At 46.5% G+C, this 23615-nt stretch overlaps 2 protein-coding genes across 13 annotated transcripts in view; one reads left to right on the top strand and one right to left on the bottom strand.

Annotated features, from left to right (window-relative positions):
- Positions 1-3628, top strand: part of STARD9 (StAR related lipid transfer domain containing 9) — a 103289-nt gene extending 99661 nt beyond the window's left edge. For all 5 annotated transcript variants that reach the window (XM_039888370.1, XM_039888369.1, XM_039888365.1 and 2 more), the window contains one exon: positions 548-3628. In XM_039888370.1, the coding sequence (XP_039744304.1) occupies positions 548-649 (102 nt within the window). In that variant the 3' untranslated portion in view covers positions 650-3628. The remainder of the gene's footprint in view (positions 1-547) is intronic.
- On the bottom strand, positions 1193-23408 carry CDAN1 (codanin 1). 8 transcript variants are annotated; one of them, XR_005658536.1, is made up of 31 exons: positions 23279-23408; positions 22563-23074; positions 22148-22354; positions 21765-21934; positions 21516-21629; positions 21358-21436; positions 20816-20936; positions 20550-20659; positions 19987-20076; positions 19232-19307; positions 18501-18706; positions 11218-11338; positions 10934-11080; positions 10653-10819; positions 10182-10269; positions 9855-9944; positions 9602-9656; positions 9244-9377; positions 9058-9161; positions 8647-8805; positions 8227-8290; positions 7995-8073; positions 7658-7806; positions 6367-6474; positions 6175-6238; positions 5826-6007; positions 5433-5540; positions 4034-4751; positions 3025-3068; positions 1725-1797; positions 1193-1643 (listed from the first exon to the last, which is right to left on the bottom strand). XR_005658536.1 is itself a non-coding variant. In XM_039888377.1 (28 exons), exons 1-28 carry the CDS (start codon positions 23366-23368, stop codon positions 4626-4628), a joined length of 3720 nt encoding a protein of 1239 aa, XP_039744311.1. In that variant the 5' UTR covers positions 23369-23408; the 3' UTR covers positions 3975-4625. The 8 variants fall into 8 exon arrangements, 3 of the variants coding, with proteins under 3 accessions (XP_039744311.1, XP_039744312.1, XP_039744313.1); XR_005658535.1 differs by having other exon boundaries at positions 1193-1797; XR_005658537.1 differs by lacking the exon at positions 1725-1797 and having other exon boundaries at positions 1193-1724.
- Positions 23409-23615: the final 207 nt, after the last annotated feature.

The following is a 23615-nucleotide window of genomic DNA, read 5'->3' as shown; positions in this document are numbered from 1 at the left end:
CCAGCCTCACAGCACACCTTGATTTGACCAGGAACTTATGTGGGAGTTTTCTGTTAGCTACTCAACATCCTTCAGTGCCCAGGCCCTGTGACCTGAGACTCAAGGGCTTCTTGGGTCACAAGGGGCATGTCAGTGAGGAATCAAAGGAAGGAATGAGACAGAGTTGATCAACCTTCTCTGAAGCTGCTTTTACTGGAGAGCCCATCAGCCTACCTCCTCTGGCTGTTCCCAGGGTCCTCAGGAGATAGAGGAGCCACCCCCACCCAACTGCAAATGTAGCAGTCTCGGCAGAGCAGAGAGAGCATGACTGACCTATTCTATTCAACTCTCCACTCCCAGTTCTCTGACTTGATCTTTGTCATTGGAAGGTGAAGCTGAAGCCTAGATCTGAACAGCAGAGCCCAGGGCCTGTAAGCTCCAGGACCGTAATGTCTGAGGAGCTTCTCCCATCACAACAGCCTGGGGGGCTACTTGTGGCCAAAGTGTGTCCTGGCACACTCTCAGGTCTGTTTGCACCTTTGACTTTTCTCTCTCTACTCTATTTCAGGTAGAACTTGGTGCTCCAGGTTTCCCCCCTCAGCAGCTAAGCTCCTTCATCAAACAGCAGCCGCTGGTTATAGCCAGATTGGCTTCCTTCCTTGGTAGTTAGCATCTCACTGTCAAGATGGTGCTACTGAGATGCAGGCCCAGGATGCTCCAGAGACGCTGGGGCAACTCTTGTTACTCTCTACCCTGATGCAAGAAGAGCCAAGGCTACCTGCTGCGGCCAACTGGGCAAACAGCACTCAGCCCCGAGTTGCTAGCAAAGCCCAGTCAGTACATGGTCACAGCTGGCACCTCTGCAGGGCTAGAGGGTCGTCCTGGTCATTCAGAGCAAATGAAGCTCCAACTCACCTTCTTGGATTTTTCACCTTTCTTGCCTGTCTTTGGGACCCTATGGCAGACGAGCTGCTTGAGGACCAGGATTGGGCACAGCCAGGAGAGCTGGGAGATTGCGGTGCTCTGGCATGGTGCTTCCTTAGTGCAACCCAGCCCTCGGGCTCATAGGGAGGCAGCCATTGGCCCAAGACTCGTCTCAGAATCTGCCTCCAGCATTGTCCCACTCTGGTATGGAGAGTTAGAAAATATCAAAACAGAAAACTGGTTTAAAAAAAGAGCTGCACAAACCAGAACACTGATTCAGAATCGTTTCTCCTTTTTTACCAAACATTTTATTAATCACCCCCCGGCCCCACTCCACTTCCTTTCCCCTCACAGGAGAGGACATTTGGGTCTTTGCCTGTGTCAGGAGTACTGAGCAATGCTCTGTCATGGAGCCATCACTCCAGAGCTCAGTAGACTGAGAAGACCACTGTAAAAGCAGGTTGGACAGATTTGGGTTCAAGGTGGGGCCTAGCTTTTCAAGGGAGGATGGGGATGGGGTTAGGAGGTGGGCAGCCAGATATTGGCTGCTGACGAGGCAAGAGGAGTTTCAAAGAAATGAAAATCTACCTTTTGAAGACTAGAAAGAAGATATTGGAACTCCTAGAAGAGGTAAGTCATTTGTTAGGGAGAAGCTCAGATGTATTCCTTACCTCACTCAGAGCCTTGGTCCCAGCCTTCAGTGGTCTCACGAGAATTCCACGCTGCTGCTGTAGCCCCACCTATTTTAGGATGGGATGGAGAATGGGTTGTTTTCTTGTTCCTTAGCATGGCTGAATGTGAGCTTTGAATATTCTGGTTACCTGGAAGTGGTAGGGGTGGGAGAGATTCTCGGCTTCAGTTCTGGGATTCAGAATCTTTGGTGGAAGAAGGTGACTGTATGGGGATCAAGACGATGTGGTTAAAAGGTAAAATTCTGTACAGCAGAGATTTATTTTTCTAAAAGTTTTGCGGGATTTTTTTCTCTTACCTCAGAATAGGTTATCTATACATTATTGACTAAAGGTTTTTAAATTGCCTTTAAACCTTAATTTTTTTGGTTAATTTTTTTTTTTTTGGCGACACTTGATATATTTAACACCCTATTTATGTACTCCCAGCTCTTCTCATATAAATCGCTTACCAAGACTGCTGATTGAAATGGTCAGAAACTTGTAAATTAAAGGTCTGATAGTACTTTTATTAGTGAAGACTACCCTGAGATGGCCTAAGTGTATCATTTAAGCTCAGAATTTAGCCTGGAGATTATGATGGCAATAACTACTCATGACTCAGTTTCAGGTTCTACAGTTTACACAGATGTACTGAGTGCTTTCCATGAGCTACGCACTGTTTTAAGGCATGTAAATAGCAACCAGATTAGTTAACCAATTATGGCAAGCTGTAGCCCAAATATGAACAATGAGGGAGGATTCCAGAACAGTCATTGTCACATGTAACAATCCCCTGACCACAATCCCCTGAAAGGAAGCTCTTTTAAGAGGTGTGCACCTCTGGGGCTTCTGAGGCAGAAGCAGCAATAGGAATCTGAACATGTGGGAAGCCTAGAGAAGCCACACACCGGGCCTGAGTCAGCAACCTAAAGAATATTAACTGAGGCTGATCTTTAGCAAAATGCAAAAGTGTTAAAGGTAGTCCATAGACCTAAATGATCATGAAGTCAGATTTTGGCTTAGACAAGTGCTTCTAAGACTTCATTGTACATCAGAATCTCCTGAGGAACTTATTATACCACTTCAGTGGACCGAGAAGGGCCCGCACATTTGTATTTCTAGAAAGTCCCAGGTGAGCCTGATGCTGCTAGTGTGCGGACCACATTTTGAAAACCACTGTTTTTAACAATTAGTGGAGAGGAGCTATACAGAAAGGAACCTAATTAGTTCACTAGCTCATTAGCTGCCTGTCTCTTTAATTCTTAGGTTATCTTTCTGCCTAGAGAAGGCCTTTAAGGTTCTCACAGGCCAGCATTGTTTCCTGAATTGGGTCCTTGCCAAGTTTGAGTAGCCTTTAACCCAGCATCCTTGTGCCTTCAGGCTTTCCCCTCTGCTTGCCTGCCCATCCCACCTTACTTGGAGCTGAGTGTCTAAAGTAGCTGCTGCTTACCTCTGGGCTCAGGTTCCTGGGGCAGAGCTTTCCTTCAGCCACACCTAATGGGTGCAGAAAGATAAAACATTTCTTAAAGCTGTTTTGGTTCCCAGGCATTCAGAACTCTCCGAATTTCTGTAGTATAAATTGGATTTAAAGGACAAAGATAAAGGCCTTTAAAAATGAAGAGATTAAAAGGTTCAGATGTAGAAACTAGTTAAAGGAATGACTAGGATGGGCTGAGGGGAAGGAAAAGGCACAGGCACCGCCTGACCAGATAGAGGTGTCATTACAAAGTGGTGATCAAGAGACCCCCCCATGGGGCTTAATGCGAGTAAGGGCACCACACCAGGTTACTAAAGTCACACAGCAAACTCCTTTAGACCCAGAGACTTTTATCCTTCCTTGGGTCAGAGACCTTTTTGAACTTTTCCCCAAAGAAAAACAGAAGTATACATAGACAAGACTTGGTAAGCCATTTCAGTATGTTCACTGAGTACTTCTCTCCACACCCCTCACCCTCGCCTGACTCTGCCCATGTTGCCAAAGTAGAAACACCATGAATTTTATGAGTGACTTTAATGCACATGATCAAGATAGTGCTTAGTAAAAAAAAAAAAAATCAGTGAATCATTTATAGAGTTGTAGAATGCTTTTGTTCTGAGCTAAATCACACCCCTGCCCTCTGTAACAAAAGCTGCCTCACTCTAGTTCAGTAGGGAGTATTTGGTGAGTAGAAACTTATCCTAAACATTTATACTAAATCTTTCAAGGGAGTTGCACAGAAGCCAGTTGAGTTAAAAGGGTCCCAGGCTCTCTAGCCTGTAGCGTCTCATGGTGGAACACACAGGCATTGCTAGGTGGCCATGCCACTAGTATGGCTCTACCCTGTCAACACCTACCTCCAAGCCCACCCTGAGACTGCAGCCTCTACAGGGAAGAATCAGATAAAAATAACTAGACATGAAGACCTTGGAAAAGAAAAGAGTTTATTTTAAAAAGCTTTAGTGTTCTGCCCTGTGCTTACCACCTGGATGGAGCTAGAGTTGAGAGTTACTATCGGCACAGGACTGAAGACAGGAAGGGGTAGATAGAGCTGGGTTTCTGTCAGGAGCGCCCCATCTCGTCTGTTGTGCATTTTTAAAGAGATGGCAGTCCAGCTCCTAGCAGTAAAGTGTAGACTCCCAAGATTCATGTTTTGACTTTACGCACAAGTTAAGCAGAAGTCATTTGCCTCTGTCATGATTTCCCAAACCAGTCTTAAGAGATGCTGGGATAGCAGCAAGTTGGGCTCAAGCCCACACGTCATTTCATTTAGGATCCAGGTAATAAATGCCAACTCTTCTGCTCTAGGACTGTAGTCTCTAGGCTTTTCCACCATAATCCTGAAGCACATGGACCCTCCTTCTCCTTCTAGGACTCGGGATGGCGAGCCTGCAGTCTGTGGGAGGCCAGATAGCCATACTTCCTTCACATGTGAGCAGGAAGCCCGATTTCAGATTCAGCTACTCCTGCGCCAGCAGGGGTCAGCAGTGGGCACTTGGGGTGGTGCTGGGACTTCCTCCTGAGACACAGGCAGGGTTCTGGTGAGACACCCAAGTCAAGGCCACTTCCCAGCCCTAGCTCTGGGCCAGCACAGTCCCTCGGTTTGGCTGCAGCAGCTCACAAGCTCTTAGCTGAGGTTCTGGCATCCAGGGCTCAGCTAGAAATAGGTTGAACAGTGTTGCTAATTCTTCAGAGAAATCCTACAAGGTGACATAAAAGGGAGACGCATGATTCTGAATTATTCATCCTCTCTACTGAAAAATCAATCCCAAGTATAAAGCTGTAGCACTAACCCGTGACTAGAGAACCTAGCTATCTTATTTTTTCCCAGTAGCTTTTTATACTGAAATGGACTTGAAACCTTGTCCCATTAAGGTACTCTGGGATGCTCAAGTTCTGGCAAGGAGAGGGAACTCTGACAGGAGGCTCAGAACCATAGAGTAAGTACTTATCACCATCTGAGTAATAAGCACATTATTTCATCTTGATAAACCCTAGGAGGTATAAATTATTCCCATTTTATAGGTGAAGAAACTAAGATAAAACTTTGCCCTAAATCACAACATTAAGTACTAGACAAAGTTAAAATCCAGGTTATTGATTTTAAAAACCCACACTATGCTCTGCTGCTTTCCAGCTACCTGCCTTCCATGTTCCCTTCCTCCTCTGACAGTCCTTCATACAGTAGCTGCTGAAATTTGAAGTCCCACCAGAACAGCCACTCCATTTTGGGGTGGTCCTGAAGGCACTTGACAAAATCCACCAAGTACGGGAAAGATACTAAGAATGCCAGGTACCATCATCACTTGCCCCCTTTCAGGATAAAAGGGACATATGACACTTGTTTTCTCTCCAGGTAAAAGGAGATGAGGACCCCTTACCCCTGGCCACTGGGCCTCCCGGAGGCTGTCCAGGCAGGCCTCTATCTCTGTCCGTCCCATCAGACCTTTCTCTACCAGCTCCCGGAGCAAGAACAGCAGCAGGTCCCACTGCAACACATGGAGGAGGAGGTCAGGGTGGTTAGGAGGACTGCACAGTGACCCTGACTGATAGAAAGGACAGAGCTGCTGAGGAAGGAGAAGACCTGAGATTAAACAGTAAGGGAGTTCATTTTAACATGGAACAGAAAATGAGCACAGCTGCCAGAAAAGGGGTAAGAGAGGAAACAAGCTCATAATGTTTGGGGTGAGGGTGGTGGATATAAGAACGTAATCCCAGAGGACTAAGAGGACTGCCTCCCTGTACCCCTGCATCCACCCACCTCTCTGGCTCACCTCCCTCGGCCGAGTGTCTGCCAGAAGCCCCACGTTTCTTGGGCTCAGCAGCAGATGCAGCGGAATGGGCACCTGAAAGTCGTCCTTCCATAAGGAAAGCAGCAGGTGCAGGAGCCTTCGTGCCTGCCCTCTCTCTAGCCGGTGTTGTGCCGGGGGCCCTAGGACGGGAATTTGGTCTGCAACTATGGGAAGAAAGGAAAGCCAAGCTTTAAGAAATGGAGGCAGGGTTACCTGGCCAGCCCCTGGGAGGAAGAAGAGCAGAAGAAAGTTTCATTTTAATCTTGCTTGTACCCAACCCTGAGAGCTGGGGGATCTGGCAAGAGAGTAAGGCGATAGAAAGGAGCCATACCAAGGAGAGACGCTAACTCCACAGAGCACTTTGCCAGATGCTGCTCAGCAGGTGGGCACAGGAACTGGGGAAAAAGCAAGGAGACCCTGGACATTAGCAGCATCCTTACAGCAGCGGCCCTGAGGCAGCCAATGTAGCTCTGGTTATAGGGCACTGGATAAGGACACTGGAGAACATCCTACCATGTCTTACCTGGCGGCACCGCAGTGTCAGGCCCAGCTGGCCTAGGAGCTGCTCAAGATGCTCTGGGGACACTCCCTCCTCAGGGTCCCGGGGCCCTGAGGCCAGAGAGAGTACATCCTGGGGAGAGCAGAGGTGGGAGTGGAGTGAGGCCACAGATAATGTGGCTTGGGGTGGGGATCAGCCAGTGGAGAGAGGCAGAAGGAAAAGGAAGACAAGACCCCTGGGGTGAAGTAACTGGGCCAAGGTGCGCTTAGACTGAGGCAGGACAGCACAGCTGGGAGAAGCAACCAAGTGAACGAGAGAACAGATGGAGCAGGTAAGCTGAGGAACATGCTGCTAGATTTCAAGAGATATCACTCATCTTAGGACAAAGCTGTACCTAGCCAGTTCCCAGAGAGTATCTTATTCTGAAAGAATTTAGGGGAACCATCCTACTGCATACATGTAATATTTTCTATCCCTCATGCTTCTCTGTTCATCAAGAGAAATAAGGTTTCAGTACAGAAATCCTCTGTATGTTGAAAACCAGTAGCTAATGGCTACTTAGCCTTTTCTTCTGCCCCATACATGCTCTCTACTTTTAGTCATTCCTCCTTCGTTCCTAGTCCAAATCTTTACTCCTATACTAACTACTACAACCATAGACCAGGGCAAAACAATAAATGGTTTAGGCTTTGCAGGCCAGACAGTGTCTGTCTCAACTACTTAGCTCTGTGCTGTAGCACAAAAGCAGCCCTAGACAATTCATAAATGAACAAGAATGGCTGTGTTCCAACACTTTATTTACAGAACAAGCAGTAAGCTGATTTCCGCCTGTAGGGTGTTTCCTGACCTAGCTCTGCTGTAGTCTGTCTGATGTTTTAAAAATCAAGTTAAAAGTACTGACATTATTTTTACTGTCTGTAACTAAACAAGCATCACCTCCCACATAGAACGTTTCTAAAATCACATCTCAATACCAGGTGGACTGCCCACTTAAAGACTTTCATACTACACTGGACAGCCATTCACCACCCACCCCCATCACCATCTGTATAATATGTATTTAGTCAAAAATTTTCATATTTACCTTTTCCCCTTTCCCCCTTTTGGGTGATTTAAGTACCAAAAAAGAACAATTAGGAAAGCCCTTCAATTCAGTACTGTCCTACCTCATCCCATTCAGTACCGAACAAAACGGGAACTAGCTGGACACAGAAAGCTGCAACACAAATACCGGAGCAGACATGAGAGAGGAAGGAGGCCAGGAAAAGAGCGAGAAGTGGGGGAGGGGAGCCGAAGGGATTAGGGAGCCGTGTACTTTGATCTCGGAGATGAGGTGGGAGGGGAGGGGAGCATGGTGCTCACAGGCACGGGAGCAGCCCCTCCGCTCCCCCCGGGCAGCCAGTTCAGGACCCTGGGCTCGAAGCACGCGACCCACTGCCGCTTTCACCTCTCTCCTGATTAGCGCTGCAGGTCAGGTCAGAGGGAGAACAGAAAAGGGGTCACCAAACAGCCCTGCGCTGGCTCACCATGCCTACCCATGCCCTTCACTGTTTCCAGCAGGCTCTGAGTCCCATCTCCCCCCAATGGCCTCTAACTTCCTGCAGTCCACTTCTGAAAAACTTGGTCAGCCACCCCCCTTGCCTGGACCTTACCTGTGATGTTAGCTGACAACCAAGCACAGGCTTTCTCTGTTGCAAGCCCCACAGCAATGTTCTCTGCACTGCTTAGAACCTGTGACACAGAAGTACTGCAAAATCAGGGGCCAGGGGAGGGTTGGGGACAATGACGCATGCCCAAGTCCAGGACTTCATGCACACATTTACACACACCCCTCTCCCACACCAACCGCCTATCCCCCTAGCCCCAGGTCTCCCTCTTACGTACAGCTGCCGGGGTCTCCTCGGGAAGCAGTGCCCGCACCGCCCCAGGGCTCTTCTTTTGGCAGAACCTAAAAGGAGACAGAGATCAGTGATGTCTAGATATTTCAGCCTGTCTCTCAGACATGTCCTGTGTGCACCAATCATGTGAGTGGGGAGGGCTCTGCCTCAGGGTGAAGCACTGTCAGCCCTCTGGCCCCAGCCCAGATGCTGGGAAGAATGGGAGCCCCAACCACCTATGCTTCCATTTCAGCTTGGATTTTGGGTCCCCAAAACCCTAAAGTCAAAGATAGCCTAAGAGGAAAGAATGAAAAAAGTGTGGAGAGAGGACGTGGGATAAAGGATATGTGTGTGAAAGGGGAAAAAAGGTCAGAACAATAAAAGCTAAGAGAGGAGATAAGGGTCCAAACAGACTGGCATCTCTTACTCCCGCCCCTGGGTCAATGCCTGGGCCCCATGGGGGCACAGCTGGGAACACAAGATCTCCAACAGTTGGGCTGGATCTCCCCCTTCCTCTCCCTGCGTCACCAGCTGCTCTTGAAGAAGTGACTCCGCCTGGCGCACCAGATCTGCCACCAGCGTGGCCCTGTAGCAGGGACAGCAATGTTTGGAGGTAGTTGGAAGGGTTGAATCAGAAAGGGGCTGCAAATTCAAGGAAATGTGGTCAGAACTCACTTCAAAGAATGTTACCAATTTTAAGCCTCCCTTCCATACTGTCCTTGCCCCTCCTCTCCCCCCGACCACTCAACTGGCTTTCCTCAGTTTGGCAACAAGGTATAAGGAGTCAAAAGAGGAAAATGGTATGAGAATGAGAATGGGACCCTCAACCCACACTCACTTGATATGTTTGACACAGTTAGAGCCAATTCTCTCTGCCACAAACTCTACAGTCCTGCGCAAGGAGGGAGGCTGGTTGTGGAAAAAGGCTTGGGCCAGCTGTGCCTATGGGAAGGAGGGAGCAGTGCAGTGAAAGGTTCCCTTTCTCTTCTCCAGAGTGGACCCCTGCCTCCACCTGGCCCCTTACCTGCAGCCCCTGGGTGGTCCGCGGAGGCTGGGCTCCCAGGCCTGTGGTGGTGGTGGGGGTGATCTTCCTCACGAAGCCCCCACTCCGCCCACTGCTACCTGATACCCATGAAGCGAGCAGTTTGCGGAGCTCTCCTGCATCAGAGAAGACCAAGTGCTTAGTTCTAAAACCCACCCCTCCACCCCGAGCATCATGGACTTTGAGCGTTTGTAGAATAGAGAGACTGAGGCAGTCGGGGAGTACCTAAGAAGAGAACAACCATTAGGATGTTAGGCCCATGGGGTGCCTTCTGGGTATTCTGCAGGGACAGGCCAAGGACTAAGGACCATTGGGGGCCAGGGGAGACAACTATTCTTACCGATATAGGGGCAGCAGGTATAGAGTAGATGCTGGTCCACCACAGGCATGCCATCCTGGGGGAGAGAACAGGCCAGAGTTGCGAAGGCAGGCAGGCTTCTCTTCCTTCCCAGTGTGCCAGAAACGGGACAATCAAGTATAAGAATTACATAATAGTTCAGTCTCTATTGTGGCTTATCTCCTGCTGGACCTCAGACACCTTGCTTCCTTTATTTCTGTGAACCCCATGGCTCTGGCTGGACCCCAACACTTACCAAACCGTGCTCTAAAGCTACTGTGTCCACCTCAAAGGTATCCACCTGACCCTCTTCCAGAAAGAACAGGTCCTCAGGGACTGTGGGAATCTGGCAAGAGATTAGAGCAGCACCAGCTCCAGTTAATGCTTGAAAGCTTCATCATACTTTCTACCTCATGGTTCCAGGGTTTAGACAATCTTCCTCTGAAACTATGGTAATTCCCCTACTTCCTCTGAACTTTATCTTCTGGTCCTGACCCTAAACTCAAATACTCTCCCCTCCCTATCTCTAGCCAGAACAGCCACCCCCAACTCCCTCCCCAAATAGGACCCTCACTCGGCCAACCTGGAAAAGCCAGCCCAGGACAGCAAGCAGCAGCAGCTTGTTCAGAAAGCACATCTCCCCTTCACTTTCTTTTGACAAGACCAAGCTCCTAAAAGGTAAATGAGGGTGTCAACTAAATTTATGCGTAGAAAGAAACAGAATGCAGTAAAAGAAAGCTATAATTGGGAAGTTAATTCTCAAAAGCAGACCTAGAAGGGACTGCTGTTGTGCAGGCAACCAGGATCTCTTCAGTGCCCCTGCCCAGATCTGTTCTCCATCTCAGCTAGGCCATAGTAGGAATAGTAAAAGTCCAAGGAAAGAACCAACTGCCCAGTCTTTCCCTGTGGACCAAATCCTGCCTCTCCTCTAAGGGTCAGTTATGGCTACAGTACCACATAGGAAGCACATGCTGCTCAACTCTCTTCATAAACAATGGCCTAAGCAACGTTCTACCTGCACCCTGTTCTTAAGCCTTGCCTTTTCTCTACTCACCGATGTAGATGTAGCAAGAGAGTGAAGATGCTGCGGTAATAGTCCAGCATGGGAACAATGTGGTCAGCAAGAGAAAGGAACTCCACCAACCAGGGCACTGTGAGCACTGCTCGGCGGGCCCGCAGCCCCTGCTGCAGCAGAGCTCGTACATCCAGGGCTGGGGGCACCTGGTGGGGCCAGAACTCAGTCAGTGGGCAGGTCCCAGGAAACTGGGGAGTGCTCTCTAACTCCAATGCTTTATGGCTCTTTCCAGCTCCCTCCTTACCAGAGCCCCCATTCACCTGGCTCCTCAGGGCCAGAATGGAGTCCTGGAGCTCACGGGTTGGGGGTGGTTCAGGTCCCCGGTATGGCAGGAAAGCCACAAAGCCCAAGAATTTAGCCAAAAGCCTCAGGCTGAGTAGCACCACAGCAAACTGCCTCCGTTCACCCTGCCGGGGATCAGGGAAGGAAAAGGTCCTAAGCATTACGGCTTCTAGAAAAATTCCAAATTTGTTACAAAGTTCTTGAAAATACCTGTTTCCTCCTAGGTCAGAACCCCTTCAACTCCCTTGTTCTGCTTTCTAACCTGCCAGTCCACGTCTGACTCTCCATCTTCATCACTAGGCTCAGGCTGAGGCAGAACAAAACCGTTGAGCTCCCGGATCTTCAAACTCAGACTATCCATGAGATGCTGATTAAACTGGAAGCTAGGAAGGACAGCAAGAAAGAAAACAAAAGGCACTGGAAGAGATGTAAGAACTGAAGAAAGAAGAGGGGGTCCAGACAGAAAGCCTCAGGGAGTTTCAGAGGGAGGCCAAGTAGCAATGAGGTTGCCCACATGGTGAAAGAATGAGAAGCAGTGCTTAAGGTCAAGAGCACAGGGTAGGTAAACGCCTCTTCTCATGACCACATCAAACTTACAACTAAATTATAGAGCAACCGTCACTGAGAACCATCTAAAGACTAGCTAAACAGAAGTCCTATAACCAAGGATAAGTCATGTTGAGACCGGCAGGAGGGGCGAAGGGGCATGTCCCATACCCACGTGTGGCAATTAAAAATTGGGAGGGATATCTTGGTTGCAGAGGTCTCCCCTGAGGAGCCAGGGGTCACAGCCCAAGCCACCAGTGCCAGAAAGAGGAGTCCCCATAACTCCTGGCTGTGAAAACTAGGAGGGATTGTGTCTGAGTGAGATGAAAGGTGATCCTCTTGAGAGGTCTGTGCACTCACTTGTCACAGACTTACTCGCTCTGGGCTCTAGCACAGGGGCAGCAGCAGCTTGAAAAATGCCAGGGACATACAGGGAAGAACTGAATTGACTAGCTTCACAAAGAGAGCTGGAGTGGCAGAGGTCAGGGCAGCTCTATTCGGCAATGGAAGCACTGGCAGGTGCCACTGTTCCTCTGTTGATTTTTTTTCACACCCAGCCGGCAGGCACAGGCAGGCACCAAATCTGTGCTCTCCTTTAACCTGGTGATTCCCTAAGACCCTGCCTCACCCTACAGCCACATTCAGCTCAAGCTGTTTCCAGTGGCTTTTCCACACGAGTGGCCAACTCTGGCTCGTGCTGTGGACTTCTAAAGTCTCTCAAAGGTCCACAAACCCCAAACACATAGTGGCTAGCCTTGGCATGCCCTATACCTCTTGCTAAGGGACCCCAAGCACAAGTGATGACTAGTTTTAAATTGTATTGTAACTTATATCAGGTGGCCTCCAAGCCTGGTATAAGTGGCAACTAATCTTGGAGTGTAGCTCCACCTAAGCAGCCACAAGCCCAACACAAGAGGTGGCTGGTCTAAGCTCATACAGTGGTGACCACCAAAGGGTCCTAAAGCCCTGCATTAGTGGCAGCTGGCCTCAGTTCATAGCATAGCCCCTTCGAAACACCTCCAAACCTAGCAACAGTGGCAAACAAACACAGATGACTTTGTAGCTCCCACCAGGTGGCCCGAAGCTGAGCATAAACGGTGGCTGACCTTGGCCTGCAGCAGAGCTCCTACTAAGAAGCTCCAGAACCAACACACCTGGTGGCCAGCTTCAGACCACAACAGAGTACTACTCTACCAGTTCCACAAATGACATACCTGAAGGGCAGACTCGACTGGCACCCCAGCCCTGCTACAACGACCTGTTCCATAGAGTCAGTCCCCTGCACAAAAGCCTATCTGCTACAGACACGATTACCCCTCACAACCAGTCATCCTGAAGGTCAATGCCATCCACTGACATGTCAAGAGCAATCAAGGCTCAACTATAACAGGAGGGCACACACAATCCATAGAAAAGACATACCTGGAACACCTGGATCAGGTGTTTCGGAGACTATACCACGAGGCCTTACAGGGCACTACATAACGCTACTCTGCCAAAACCAGGAAATACAGCAGATCTACCCAATAAAAACAAACACAGGGAGGCAGCCAAAATGAGGAGACAAAGAAACATGTCCTAAATGAGATAAATGGAGACAAGGATCTACCAGACATGAGGTTCAAAACACTAGTTAAAAGGATGTTCAATGAACTTAAGGGAAGAATAGATTATCTCAGTGAGAACCTCAACGAAACCATTAAAAAAAAAACAAAAACAAACAGAAATGAAGACTATAATAACTGAAATGAAGAACACATTTGACAGAATTAATAACAGATCAGATGAAGCAAAGGATCGAATCAGCGATCTGGAATACAAGGTAGAATACACCCATTCGGAACAGCAAAAAGAAAAAAAAGAATAGAGTTAAGGGAACTCTGGGACAACATCAAGCCTACCAACACTCGCATCACAGGGGTTCCAGAAGGAGAAGAGAGAAAGGGATTGAAAATCTATTTGCAGAAATAATGACTGAAAACATCCTGAACCTTGTGGAGAAAATAGATACACAAGTCCAGGAAATACAGAGGGTATCCAACAAGGTGAATCGAAAGAAGCCCACACCAAGACACATCATAATTAAAATGCCAAAGGTTAAAGACAAAGAATCTTAAAAGTAGAAAGAAAAGAAGTTGGTTACCGTTCAAGGGAGCTCCCATAAGATTAACAGCTAATTTCTCAACAGCAATCAGGCCAAAAAGGAATGTCATAAAGCACTCAAAGTTATGAAAAGCAAAGACCTAAAAACAAGATTACTCTATCAAGAAAGCCTATCATTTAGAATCAAAGGAGAGAGAAAGAATTTCCCAGAGAAGAGCTAAAGGAGTTCATCACCACTAAACCAGTATTACCTGAAATGTTAAAGGGATTACTTCAAGAGATCAAAAATATGAATAAGAAAATATAGGAAAGAAAAAATTCTCACTGACGAAGCTGAACACTTAGTAAAAGCAGTGGATTGATCAACTATAAAGCTACTACAAGGTTAAAAGGAAGGCCATGTGTAATTACAATGATAAATTAAGGGATACACTGAAACACATATGCACGAAAGAAGTAAAAAAATGACAAAAACATAAATGTGTAGGGGGTGAGTAAAAATTGTGTTGATTTTAGAATGCAGTCGAAATTACATGACCATCAACTGAAAAAAGACTGCTATAAACTTGGCTTGTTATATATGAAGTACACGGTAACCACAAACCAAAAATGTACAAGAGATATACAAGAAATAAAGAGAAAGGAATCCAAATTCGATGCTATAGAAAATCATCAACATTCAAGAGAGCAAGAAAGGAGCAGAGAACTACAAAAAACAATCAGAAAACGATCAGTAAAATGGCAATAACTACACAGTATCAAGAATTAATTAAAATGTAAATGGACTAAATGCTTCAATCAAAAGACACAAGGTAGCTAAATGGATAAAAAAAAAAACGACCTGTACATATGCTGCCTACAAGAGATCCACTTCGGATCAAAACACACAGACTGAAAATAGAGAAATGGAAAAAGATGTTTCATGCAAATGGAAAAAAAAGCTAGGGTAGCAATATTTATAATAGACAAAACAGACTTTAAACAAGGGCTGTAGCAAGAGACAAAGAAGGGCATTTCATAATGATAAAGGGATCAATCCAACGAGAGGGTATAACTCTTGAAAACATTTATACACCCAACATAGGAGCAACTAAATATATAAAGCAAATATTGACAGACATAAAAGGAGAGAGCAACAGAATTACAGTCATGGCAGGAGACTTTAACACACCGTTGACATTAACAGATAGATCACTGAGACAGAAACAGTGACCTTAAATGATACATTAGACCAGATAGACTTAACTGATATTTTTAGTACATCACCCAAAAGCAGGAGAATATACATTCTTTTCACATACATATGGAAAATTTTCCAGGAAAAACCACATGTTAGTCCACAAACAAGTATCAATAAATTTAAGAATAATGAAATCACACTAAGTATCTTCTCCAATCACAATAGTATGAAACTAAAAATCCATTACAAGAAGAAAACTGAAAAACACATGGAGGCTAAATAACATGCTACTAAACAATGAATGGGTTAACAACATGATCAAGGAAGAAATCAAAAGATACATTGAGACATATGATAATAAAAACACAATGACTCAAAATCTATGGGACATAGCCAAGCTGTTGTAAGAGAGAAATTAATAGCAATATAGGCCTTATAAAACAAGATAAATCTCAAATAAACAATCTAACCTTACACCTAAAGGAACTATAAAAGGACAAACAAAGCCCAAAGTGAGTAGAAGGAAGAAAATAATAAAGATCAGAGAGGAAATAATCAAAATAGAGTCTATGAAATGACAGAAAACATTGATGAAACCAAGAGCTATTTATTTGAAAAGATTAACAAAATTCATAAACCTTTAGCCGAACCATCAAGAAAAAAAGAGGGCCCAAATAAATAAATACAGAAATGAAAAAGAAGTGAAAACCAACGGCACAGGAATACAAAGGATCCTAAGAAAATACTACAAACACCTATATACCAACAAATTGGACAACCTGGAAGAAATAGAAAATTTCTAAAACATACAATATTCCAAGGATGAATCAGGAAGAAACAAAATCTGAACAGAATGATAACTGCTAACAATACTGAATCAATAATCGAAAAACTCCCAACAAAAGCCCTGAACTAGATGGCTTCACAGATGAATTTTACCAAACATTTAAAGAATTAACACATATCCTTCTCAAACTATTCCAAAACACTGAAGAGTCCCCAAATTCATTGTATGAGGCCAGCATTACCCTGATACCAATACCAGGCAAAGACACTACAAAAAAAAGAGAAAATTATAGGCCCATATCCCTGATAAACATAGATGCAAAAATCTTCAACAAAATATTAGCAAACTAAATTCAGCAATATCTTAAGAAGATCATACACCATGATCAAGTGGGATTAATTCCTGAAATGCAGAGTTGGTTCGATATCCACAAATGAATTAACATGATAAACCACATAAAAAAAATGAAGGATAAAAACTGAAATGATATCAATAGATGCAGAAAAAACATTTGACAAAATCCAACTTCTATTTATTATAAAAGCTCTTAGCAAAATGGAGGTAGAGGGAACATACCTCAACATAACAAAGGCCATATATGATAAACCCACAGCTAACATCATATTCAACAGAGAAAAGCTGAAAGCTTTTTCTTTAAGATCTTGAACAAGCCAAGGATTTCCACTTTCACCACTTTTATTCAACATAGTACTGAAAGTCCTAGCCACAGCAATCAGAAAAGAAAAAAATTAATAAAAGGCATCCAATCGGAAGGGAAGAAGTAAAACTCACTACATACAGATGACACGATACCCTAGAGAACCCTAAAGTATCCACCAAAAACTATTAGAATAAATGAATTTAGTAAAGGAGCAGGATACAAAGTATTCAGAAATTGGTGGCGTTTTTATATACTAATAACAAACTATCAGAAAGAGAAATAAAAACAATCCCATTTATTCAAAAATAATAAAATTCCTAGAAATAAATTTAACCAAGAAGCTAGAAGACCTGTACTTGGAAAACTGTTAAAACATTAATGAAAGAAGGTAAAGATACAAAATGGGAGCATATAACATGCTCATGGATGGGAAGAATTAATATTAAAAAGCCTATACTACCCAAGGCAATCTACAGATTCAATGCAATCCCTAACAAAATACCAATGGCCTTTTCCCCAGAAGTAGAACAAATAATCCTAAAATTTATATAGAACCACAAAAGACCCCAAATAGCCAAAGCAATCTTGGGAAAGAAGAACAAAGTTGGAGGTATCACGCTACCTGTTATCAAACTATACTACAAGGCTATAGTAATCAAAACAGCATGGTACGAACATAGAACAGGCACATAGATCAATGGAACAGAGTAGAGAGGCCAGAAATAAATTCATACCTATAAGGTCAATTTATGACAAAGGAAGCAAGAATATGCAATGGGGTAAAAAGACTGTCTCTTTAATAAACGGTGTTTGGAAAATTGGATACAAGCAGGCAAAAAAAAAAAATGAAATTAGACTACTTTCTTACATCATATACAAAAATAAATTCAAAATGGATTAAAGACTTAAAAAAGATTTGAAACCATAAAACTCCTAGATGAAAACACAGGCAGTAAACACTGTGACATTGCTCTTAGCAATATTGTTTTGGAAATGTCTCCTCGGGCAGAGGAAACAAAAGAAAAAAATAAACAAATAGAACTAAATAAAACTGAAAAGTTTTTGCAAAGGAAAAGGGGACCTACTGAATGGGAGAAGATACTCGCCAATGATACATCTGATAAGGGGTTAATATCCAAAATATATAAGAAACTTATACAACTTGACACCAAAAAAACAATTTAATAAAAAAAATGGGCAGAGAATCTGAATAGATATTTCTCTAGAGAGGACATACAGAAGGCCAAGAGACATAAAAAGATGCTCAACATCACTAATCATCAGGGAAATGCAAATTAAAACCATGACATATCACCTCACAACTTTCAGAATGGCTATCATCAAGAAATCAACAAGTGTTGGTGAGGATGTGGAGAAAAGGGAACTCTGATGCACTGTTGGTGGGACTGTAAATTGGTGCAGCCGCTATGGAAAACAGTATGGAGGTTCTTCAAAAAATCAAAAATAGAACTACCATGTGACCCAGCTATTCCACTGCTGGATATTTATCTAAAGAAATCCAAAACACTAATTTGAAAAGACATGCACCACTATCTTCACTGCTGCATTATTTACAATAGCCAAAATATGGAAACAACCTACATGTCTATCGATAGATGATCGGATAGAAGATATGGTACCCATATACAATGGATTACTACTCGGCCATAAAAAAGAATAAAATCTTACCATTTGTAACAAAATGAATGGGCCTAAAGGGTATTGTGCTAAATGAAATAAGTCAGAGAAGGACAAATACCATGTGATTTCACTCATATGTGGTATGTAAAAAACAAAATAAATGAACAAACAAAACAAACTCATAGATAACAGAGAACAAATTGATGTTTGCCTGATGGGAAAAATATTGGATGTGTAAAAAAAAAAAAAAGGAAGAAATTAAGAAGTATAAATTGCCAGTTATTAAAACAGTCACAGGAATATAAAGTACAACATAGAGAATATAGTTAATAATATTGTTATAACTATGTACGCCTTCAGGTGGGTACTATACTTATTGGGGTGATCGCTTTGTAAGTTATATAAATGTCAAGTTACTATGTTGTACACCTATATTGTATATCAACTAAATTGGAAAAAAAATGAGAAGGAAAATGGAGGCATGAAGTGTGAGCTAGAAGGAGCCCAGATATCACCCAGTCCCACCCTTTTATATTCCAGGCAAAGAAGAAAGGACTGTCTGCCCTTCTGGGAAGACAAATCTCTCCTGGCCTTTGCCCTACTCCTGCAAGACAGAGGAGCCTTTACCTGCTGGCACTCAGGATGAAGTCCCTGAAGAATCCCTGACAGCCTGGGAAGGAGGGGGGTGGGCAAGGACCCCCACTGCTCTGAGGGGCAGCAAGCCGTTCCTGTAGGCGCCGCAGCCGCCCCAGCTTGTCAGCTCCAAGCATACTTAACACATCCAGAGCCTCACCCAAGACAGTGCCACCAGCACCACCAGGACTCTGACACATCTGGGGTAAGGGGGGAGGAGAGAAAAAAAACAATAAGTTTCTCTAGAAAAAAAGACTGAACAAAATAAAGAGGAAGTAATAAACAGTTATGGAATGCCAACCCTCTGTCAGGTACCACACACACGTTTTTCAAGGTAGGATTTATATTGTTTTACAGGTGAAGAAACTGAAACTGCAAGATTAGACATTTGCCTAGGCTTCTCTACAGCTAGAATCTGAAACCAGGACCATCAGAGTCCTAAGCCCACGCTCTACAACAGGACAAATCAAGGGCAAGGAAACAGTGAGAGGCTGAAGGCAGGCAGGGGTGCAGGGTATGTGAGGAGTCCCAGAGAGGTGGGGGTGCACCCTGACTCCATTATCTCCGGCTGCCTGAGTTTCAACCACCACCCAAGGAGCAGAACTGTTCAAACTCCAGCCTAAGACCTGCCTGGCTGTCCATCCTATCCCACAGTGCCAGCCATTACTTTGCTGTCTACAATGCCTACTGTTCACTGTAGGTTAATCTCCTCCTGGGGCTGTTACCTGGAGAAGCTGTTTTTGGAAAAGCCGAACAAAATGACTGTGGCTGCAGGCTGCAGAGAGCTGACTCATCATGGCTCTGAGGAATAAGAGGCAGGAATGGAGTGTGAGGGAGGGGAAAGGGGGTAGAAAGATCTGAGAGAACAAACCAATCCTTGGGCTTTTCAGCCTTTTTCCAGGGACTTGAGCAGAACTCCGCCAGAACTGGCCAACACAAGGATACAGGAAAAAGTAAACTTTTCTCAGCTTTGAGATCCCTTTAAGGCTAGGGATTTGCTTAGCCAAACAAGAAATATCACCCCTCTAATCTTCACTATACTAAGTGCCAGTGAGCTTCATGACCCATGTGGAAGGTAGATCACTGGACAGAGGATATGCTTGCTCCATCCTAGTTATCTAGCTATGCAAAGTTATTAGAAATGCCAAACTAGAAGATTAAGAACATGGAGATTAGAAAGGGTCTAAACAGTGACTTGGGCCAAAACTCAAGTAACCTGGAATAGGAGCTTTGCACTTTTTCAAGCATTCACCACCATAGAACAAGTATGAGTCATTTCTGAGTAGAAGGAGCTGGAGAGACAGATCCCTTTGAGTAGAGGCACAGTTGGCAATAACTGAAGAGATTAAGGAGGATAGAAGATAACAGCTTCAGGCTGGAAGGAGTTGGAGGAAAGCCTTCCTCCAATCAGCTACCCAAGCTCTACTGAGATGCTCACTGCGAGAATCAAGGACAAAGTGACCAGTGTGTGAGCACCTACCTGATCCTGCTGCCCAAGCCCTTCTCAAAATCCCATCCAGGCTCCTCATGGTGATCTTCCCACTCTCGAAGCACCTCATAAAACACATCCCTGATAGACATAAGAATGCCTGATCAACTGAGGCACAGCTAATCTAATTCCCAGTTGATCTAACTCAATCCCAGGAGTGCCTTCCCTTGCTCAGAAGTGAGGACAGGACGATTCACAGTCCAGTCTCCAAAGTTCTCTACAGGGTGATGATACTACAACCCAGGAGCAGCAGCACATCGCATGTTTCACATACTTCAGTGGTTAGTGAAAGCTGATCAGGCTCTCTCTTATCTGAGAACTCTGTGACTAAAGTCATATACTTGTGAGGCTATTAAAATCAGAGGTTCAAGTCCATGGGCACTAAACAGAATAGAGCTAAGCAGCTCTTACGATGGTTGGCAGGAAGGGCCTAGTGGTGCTAAACCATCACTTGTTAGTGCCAAACTTCTAGTTTCTATGAACATGACATAGGTTGCCTATCTCAAAGTAAATGCGGACTCATCCCCTCTCCCCAAATTCCCTTTTCTTATCACCTCTGTTTTTTAAAAGTATGAAAGGCTCGGTCACTGGAGAAGTTGGCACGATTGTCAGTTTCTGGCTGAAAGGAGACAGCTTGAGCAGAGGGTGGCATCGCCAGAGAAACCTAAAATATGGCAGTGACATTAGGGACAGAAGCCTGAAGAGTTCATGCTCAGAAAATTTCATCTCCGTATTCCTGCCCAGAGTTGGCCCATAGGACACTAGTATGGCTTGGAAGGGGCAGGTCTGGGCTAGGAGACATCTAAGATGGGATCATTACCTTGGCAGCACTGCCCTCGTAGGCAGCTCGGAGGCGGCCTTGCAGAGCGGGTGAGAAGCACAGTAACCGCTCATTCTCAGCCAACAGCTTCAAGGTCCCTTTGTCCAGGTACGAAAGAACTCTACAGGGTCAAGAGCACATGACTGAGAATGGGACATACATTGCAAAAAGGAAGCTGGCACCTGCATAACCACTCAGAACATCGTCTGGAGCATGGAACAGGTGTGTAAGGCAAAGCCACAGACCAAGGATTAAAAATGACGGAGGCAAAGGGGGAGGAAATGAGACCTTATGGGGCAGGGAGCAAGAGAGCAAGACAGGACATTAGACATTAACCCAAAGGTCAGCCACCAAGACCACAGGGGGCGCTTTGATTCTTTTAGGGGCTGAATTCATAGTCTTAGCACACAATTAAAGATTACGTGTTGGAAAAGGCCCTGAGTCACTGCATTTGTGTTAAGCACAAGCATGTACCCCAAGTGGCCAGAGAACCAAGTAGACAAGGGGAATAAGACTTAAATGCCTCTGCTGGGGAAACTCACTGAAACTGATGCTCCAAAACCTGCACTGCAAAGAAGACACAATCGTGGACACTCTGGAACAGTGGGCTTTCCAGGGAATCTAGAATAGTACCAGGCTGCCAGTTAAGAATTATTCCATCGCTAGACCCCATTTCTCAAAAAGAGGCTTGCTCACTGACCTAGGGCTCCTGGACTTGGTTCAAGGTTACTGTTCTTGGTGGCCACCATCCTCCGAGCTGTAAGGAGCTGAAGGACGAAGAAAAGCTCCAAAAAGAGGTTTGGCACCAGATTTTCTGGATATAAAAAGGAAACCCCAGTGTTATTAGGCACCATTCAGAACCAAGGCTCAGTTCTACATGCCTTATCAATTATCTTACCCTATAGTTCTACAAGTTATCTCCACTGCAGCACCCTTTGTTCTCACTTGCCTGCAATGCATGAAGAGTAGACAAGGGCTACCAGCTCCAGGCGCTGGCGGGAAGACACTTTGGCAGGATCAGCAGGTTCAGCTGTGAGGCTTCCTGTCCGGCTGGGGAGGGGAGATCCTGATTCTGAGGTGGAACAGGTGGGGGCAGGTAACTGCTGCAGCTGCTTAGAGCTATGAAGATAGAAGGGTGATGTCATGATCAGTCAACTGGCTTCCCCTCCACAGCCATACTCAGGTTCCTCCAGGGAGGACATCTATGGCCCAAGAAACAGACGGGGATGGGGAGTGGGGGGGTGGGAGACACACAAATCAATCTCAGGGAAAAGCCCTGAGGATCCCCTTACAGGAAGGAAGCTAACAATCCAGGGAGCAGTAAGGCCATACCGTTCTTTCTTGAGCATCTCCCGCTCCTCCTGCAGACTTCTGCAACCTGGGGGAAGGCCATGGCCCCAAGGGCTAGAATCCAGGACTGAGGATTGGGAACTGGGGACACAGTTGATTGGGGGTGAGGTGAAGCAGGTCTTGGGCTTGGAGAGTGACCGCTCTTCACTCACTGGAGTTGGGTTGATCCTGCGTGAAGGCTTCGTCCTGCTGAGAGTAGCCACAGGTTTTCCCCAAATTCCCATCTTCAAGCATCCACAACAGCTGGGGCCCTTGTAACACGCCCCTCATCATTGTAGTTATTTCATCCCCAACCATCTAGCTATTTCCACGCTCTACTACGGAGCGCCCAACCTTAATTTACTTCCCTAGCACAGCTTTTGTACCACCCGTTTCCTGGATGAGGGCTGATTCTCACCCTGCAGGGCCGGGGGGAACCGAGCCTACGGGAGGGAACTCCTCCAGGTTGCTGAGGTTCGGCGGATCAGAGTGCGTGAGGCTGGGGCTGCCGGGGCTGCTAGAGGCCCTAGGCCTCCGGCCACCCGCCCAGGGCAGGCTCTCCCCACTGACCCCCTCCTCCAGGCTCCCCGGGCCGCGGCCACCTCGCTCGCGGGCCGGCCCCGGGCCCCGCCTCCTGCCCCCGCGGCGGGCTGATGGGGCCTCAGCAGCAGCGGCCGCAGCGGCGGCGGCGGCAGCGCTCGAAGTCTCGGTCGGAGGGAAGAGCTGGCTGCGCGCCCCGCGGCCGCCCCGCGGCGGGCCTCCGGGCCTCCCTGGCAGGGCTGTTGAGGAGCCTGGGCCCTTGGCGGGGGTTGGGGGTCCCTGCGGGAGGACGCGGCTACTCTGCTCCCTCAGGAAGTTCAGCAGGAACGGCACGAATTCCTTCCGCAGTGGTTGGAGTGAGTTCAGCGCGGCCGCTTCCCCAGGGTCATCCTGAGGGAGAAGCGGAGAGGGACAAGAGGGTCAGCTGCCAGCCCAGGGCCGCGAGCACCCGGACAGCCCTGGCAGAGGCCCCTAGCTGGAGCGCACTCGGCCCGGACTGACAGCCAGACACCGGAGAGAAAGCGGACCAAAGGGGTGGTATCTCCCGCGGAAGGCAGATTCGGGTCAGGCCTGGAGGCGTGTCGGCGCTGTTACCTCCGAACTCTGGGCGCTGCGCGCGATCCACCGCACGGCAGCTGCGACCGACACCTCCTCTCGCAGCAACGACTCCAAAACGGCCGCCATCCCGGTCGGGGCGCTCCGAAGCGATTGCGCAGGCGCTGGCGCGCCGCGGACGGCCTGGGAGGGGCGGGGCTTGCGTCGAAGGGCGACGGTTGGGCCGCTGGGCGGTGGGGCGGGGCCAGGGGTAGTGGCGGCGGAACTTCCTCAGGCTGAGGCTTGGCTCAGGCCTTCAATCAAGAGCTGCGTCTGGTTTCGCAGTCTCTGCGAACGGGCCTGGTGGTCAGCTAAGTGCGGCCGCATCGCTATCAGT

Source organism: Pteropus medius, unplaced genomic scaffold (assembly GCF_902729225.1).
Source record: "Pteropus medius unplaced genomic scaffold, Ma_sr-lr_union100, whole genome shotgun sequence".
In the NCBI taxonomy this organism is placed as follows: Eukaryota; Metazoa; Chordata; class Mammalia; order Chiroptera; family Pteropodidae; genus Pteropus; species Pteropus medius.
This window is presented reverse-complemented; position numbering and strand designations above follow the sequence as displayed.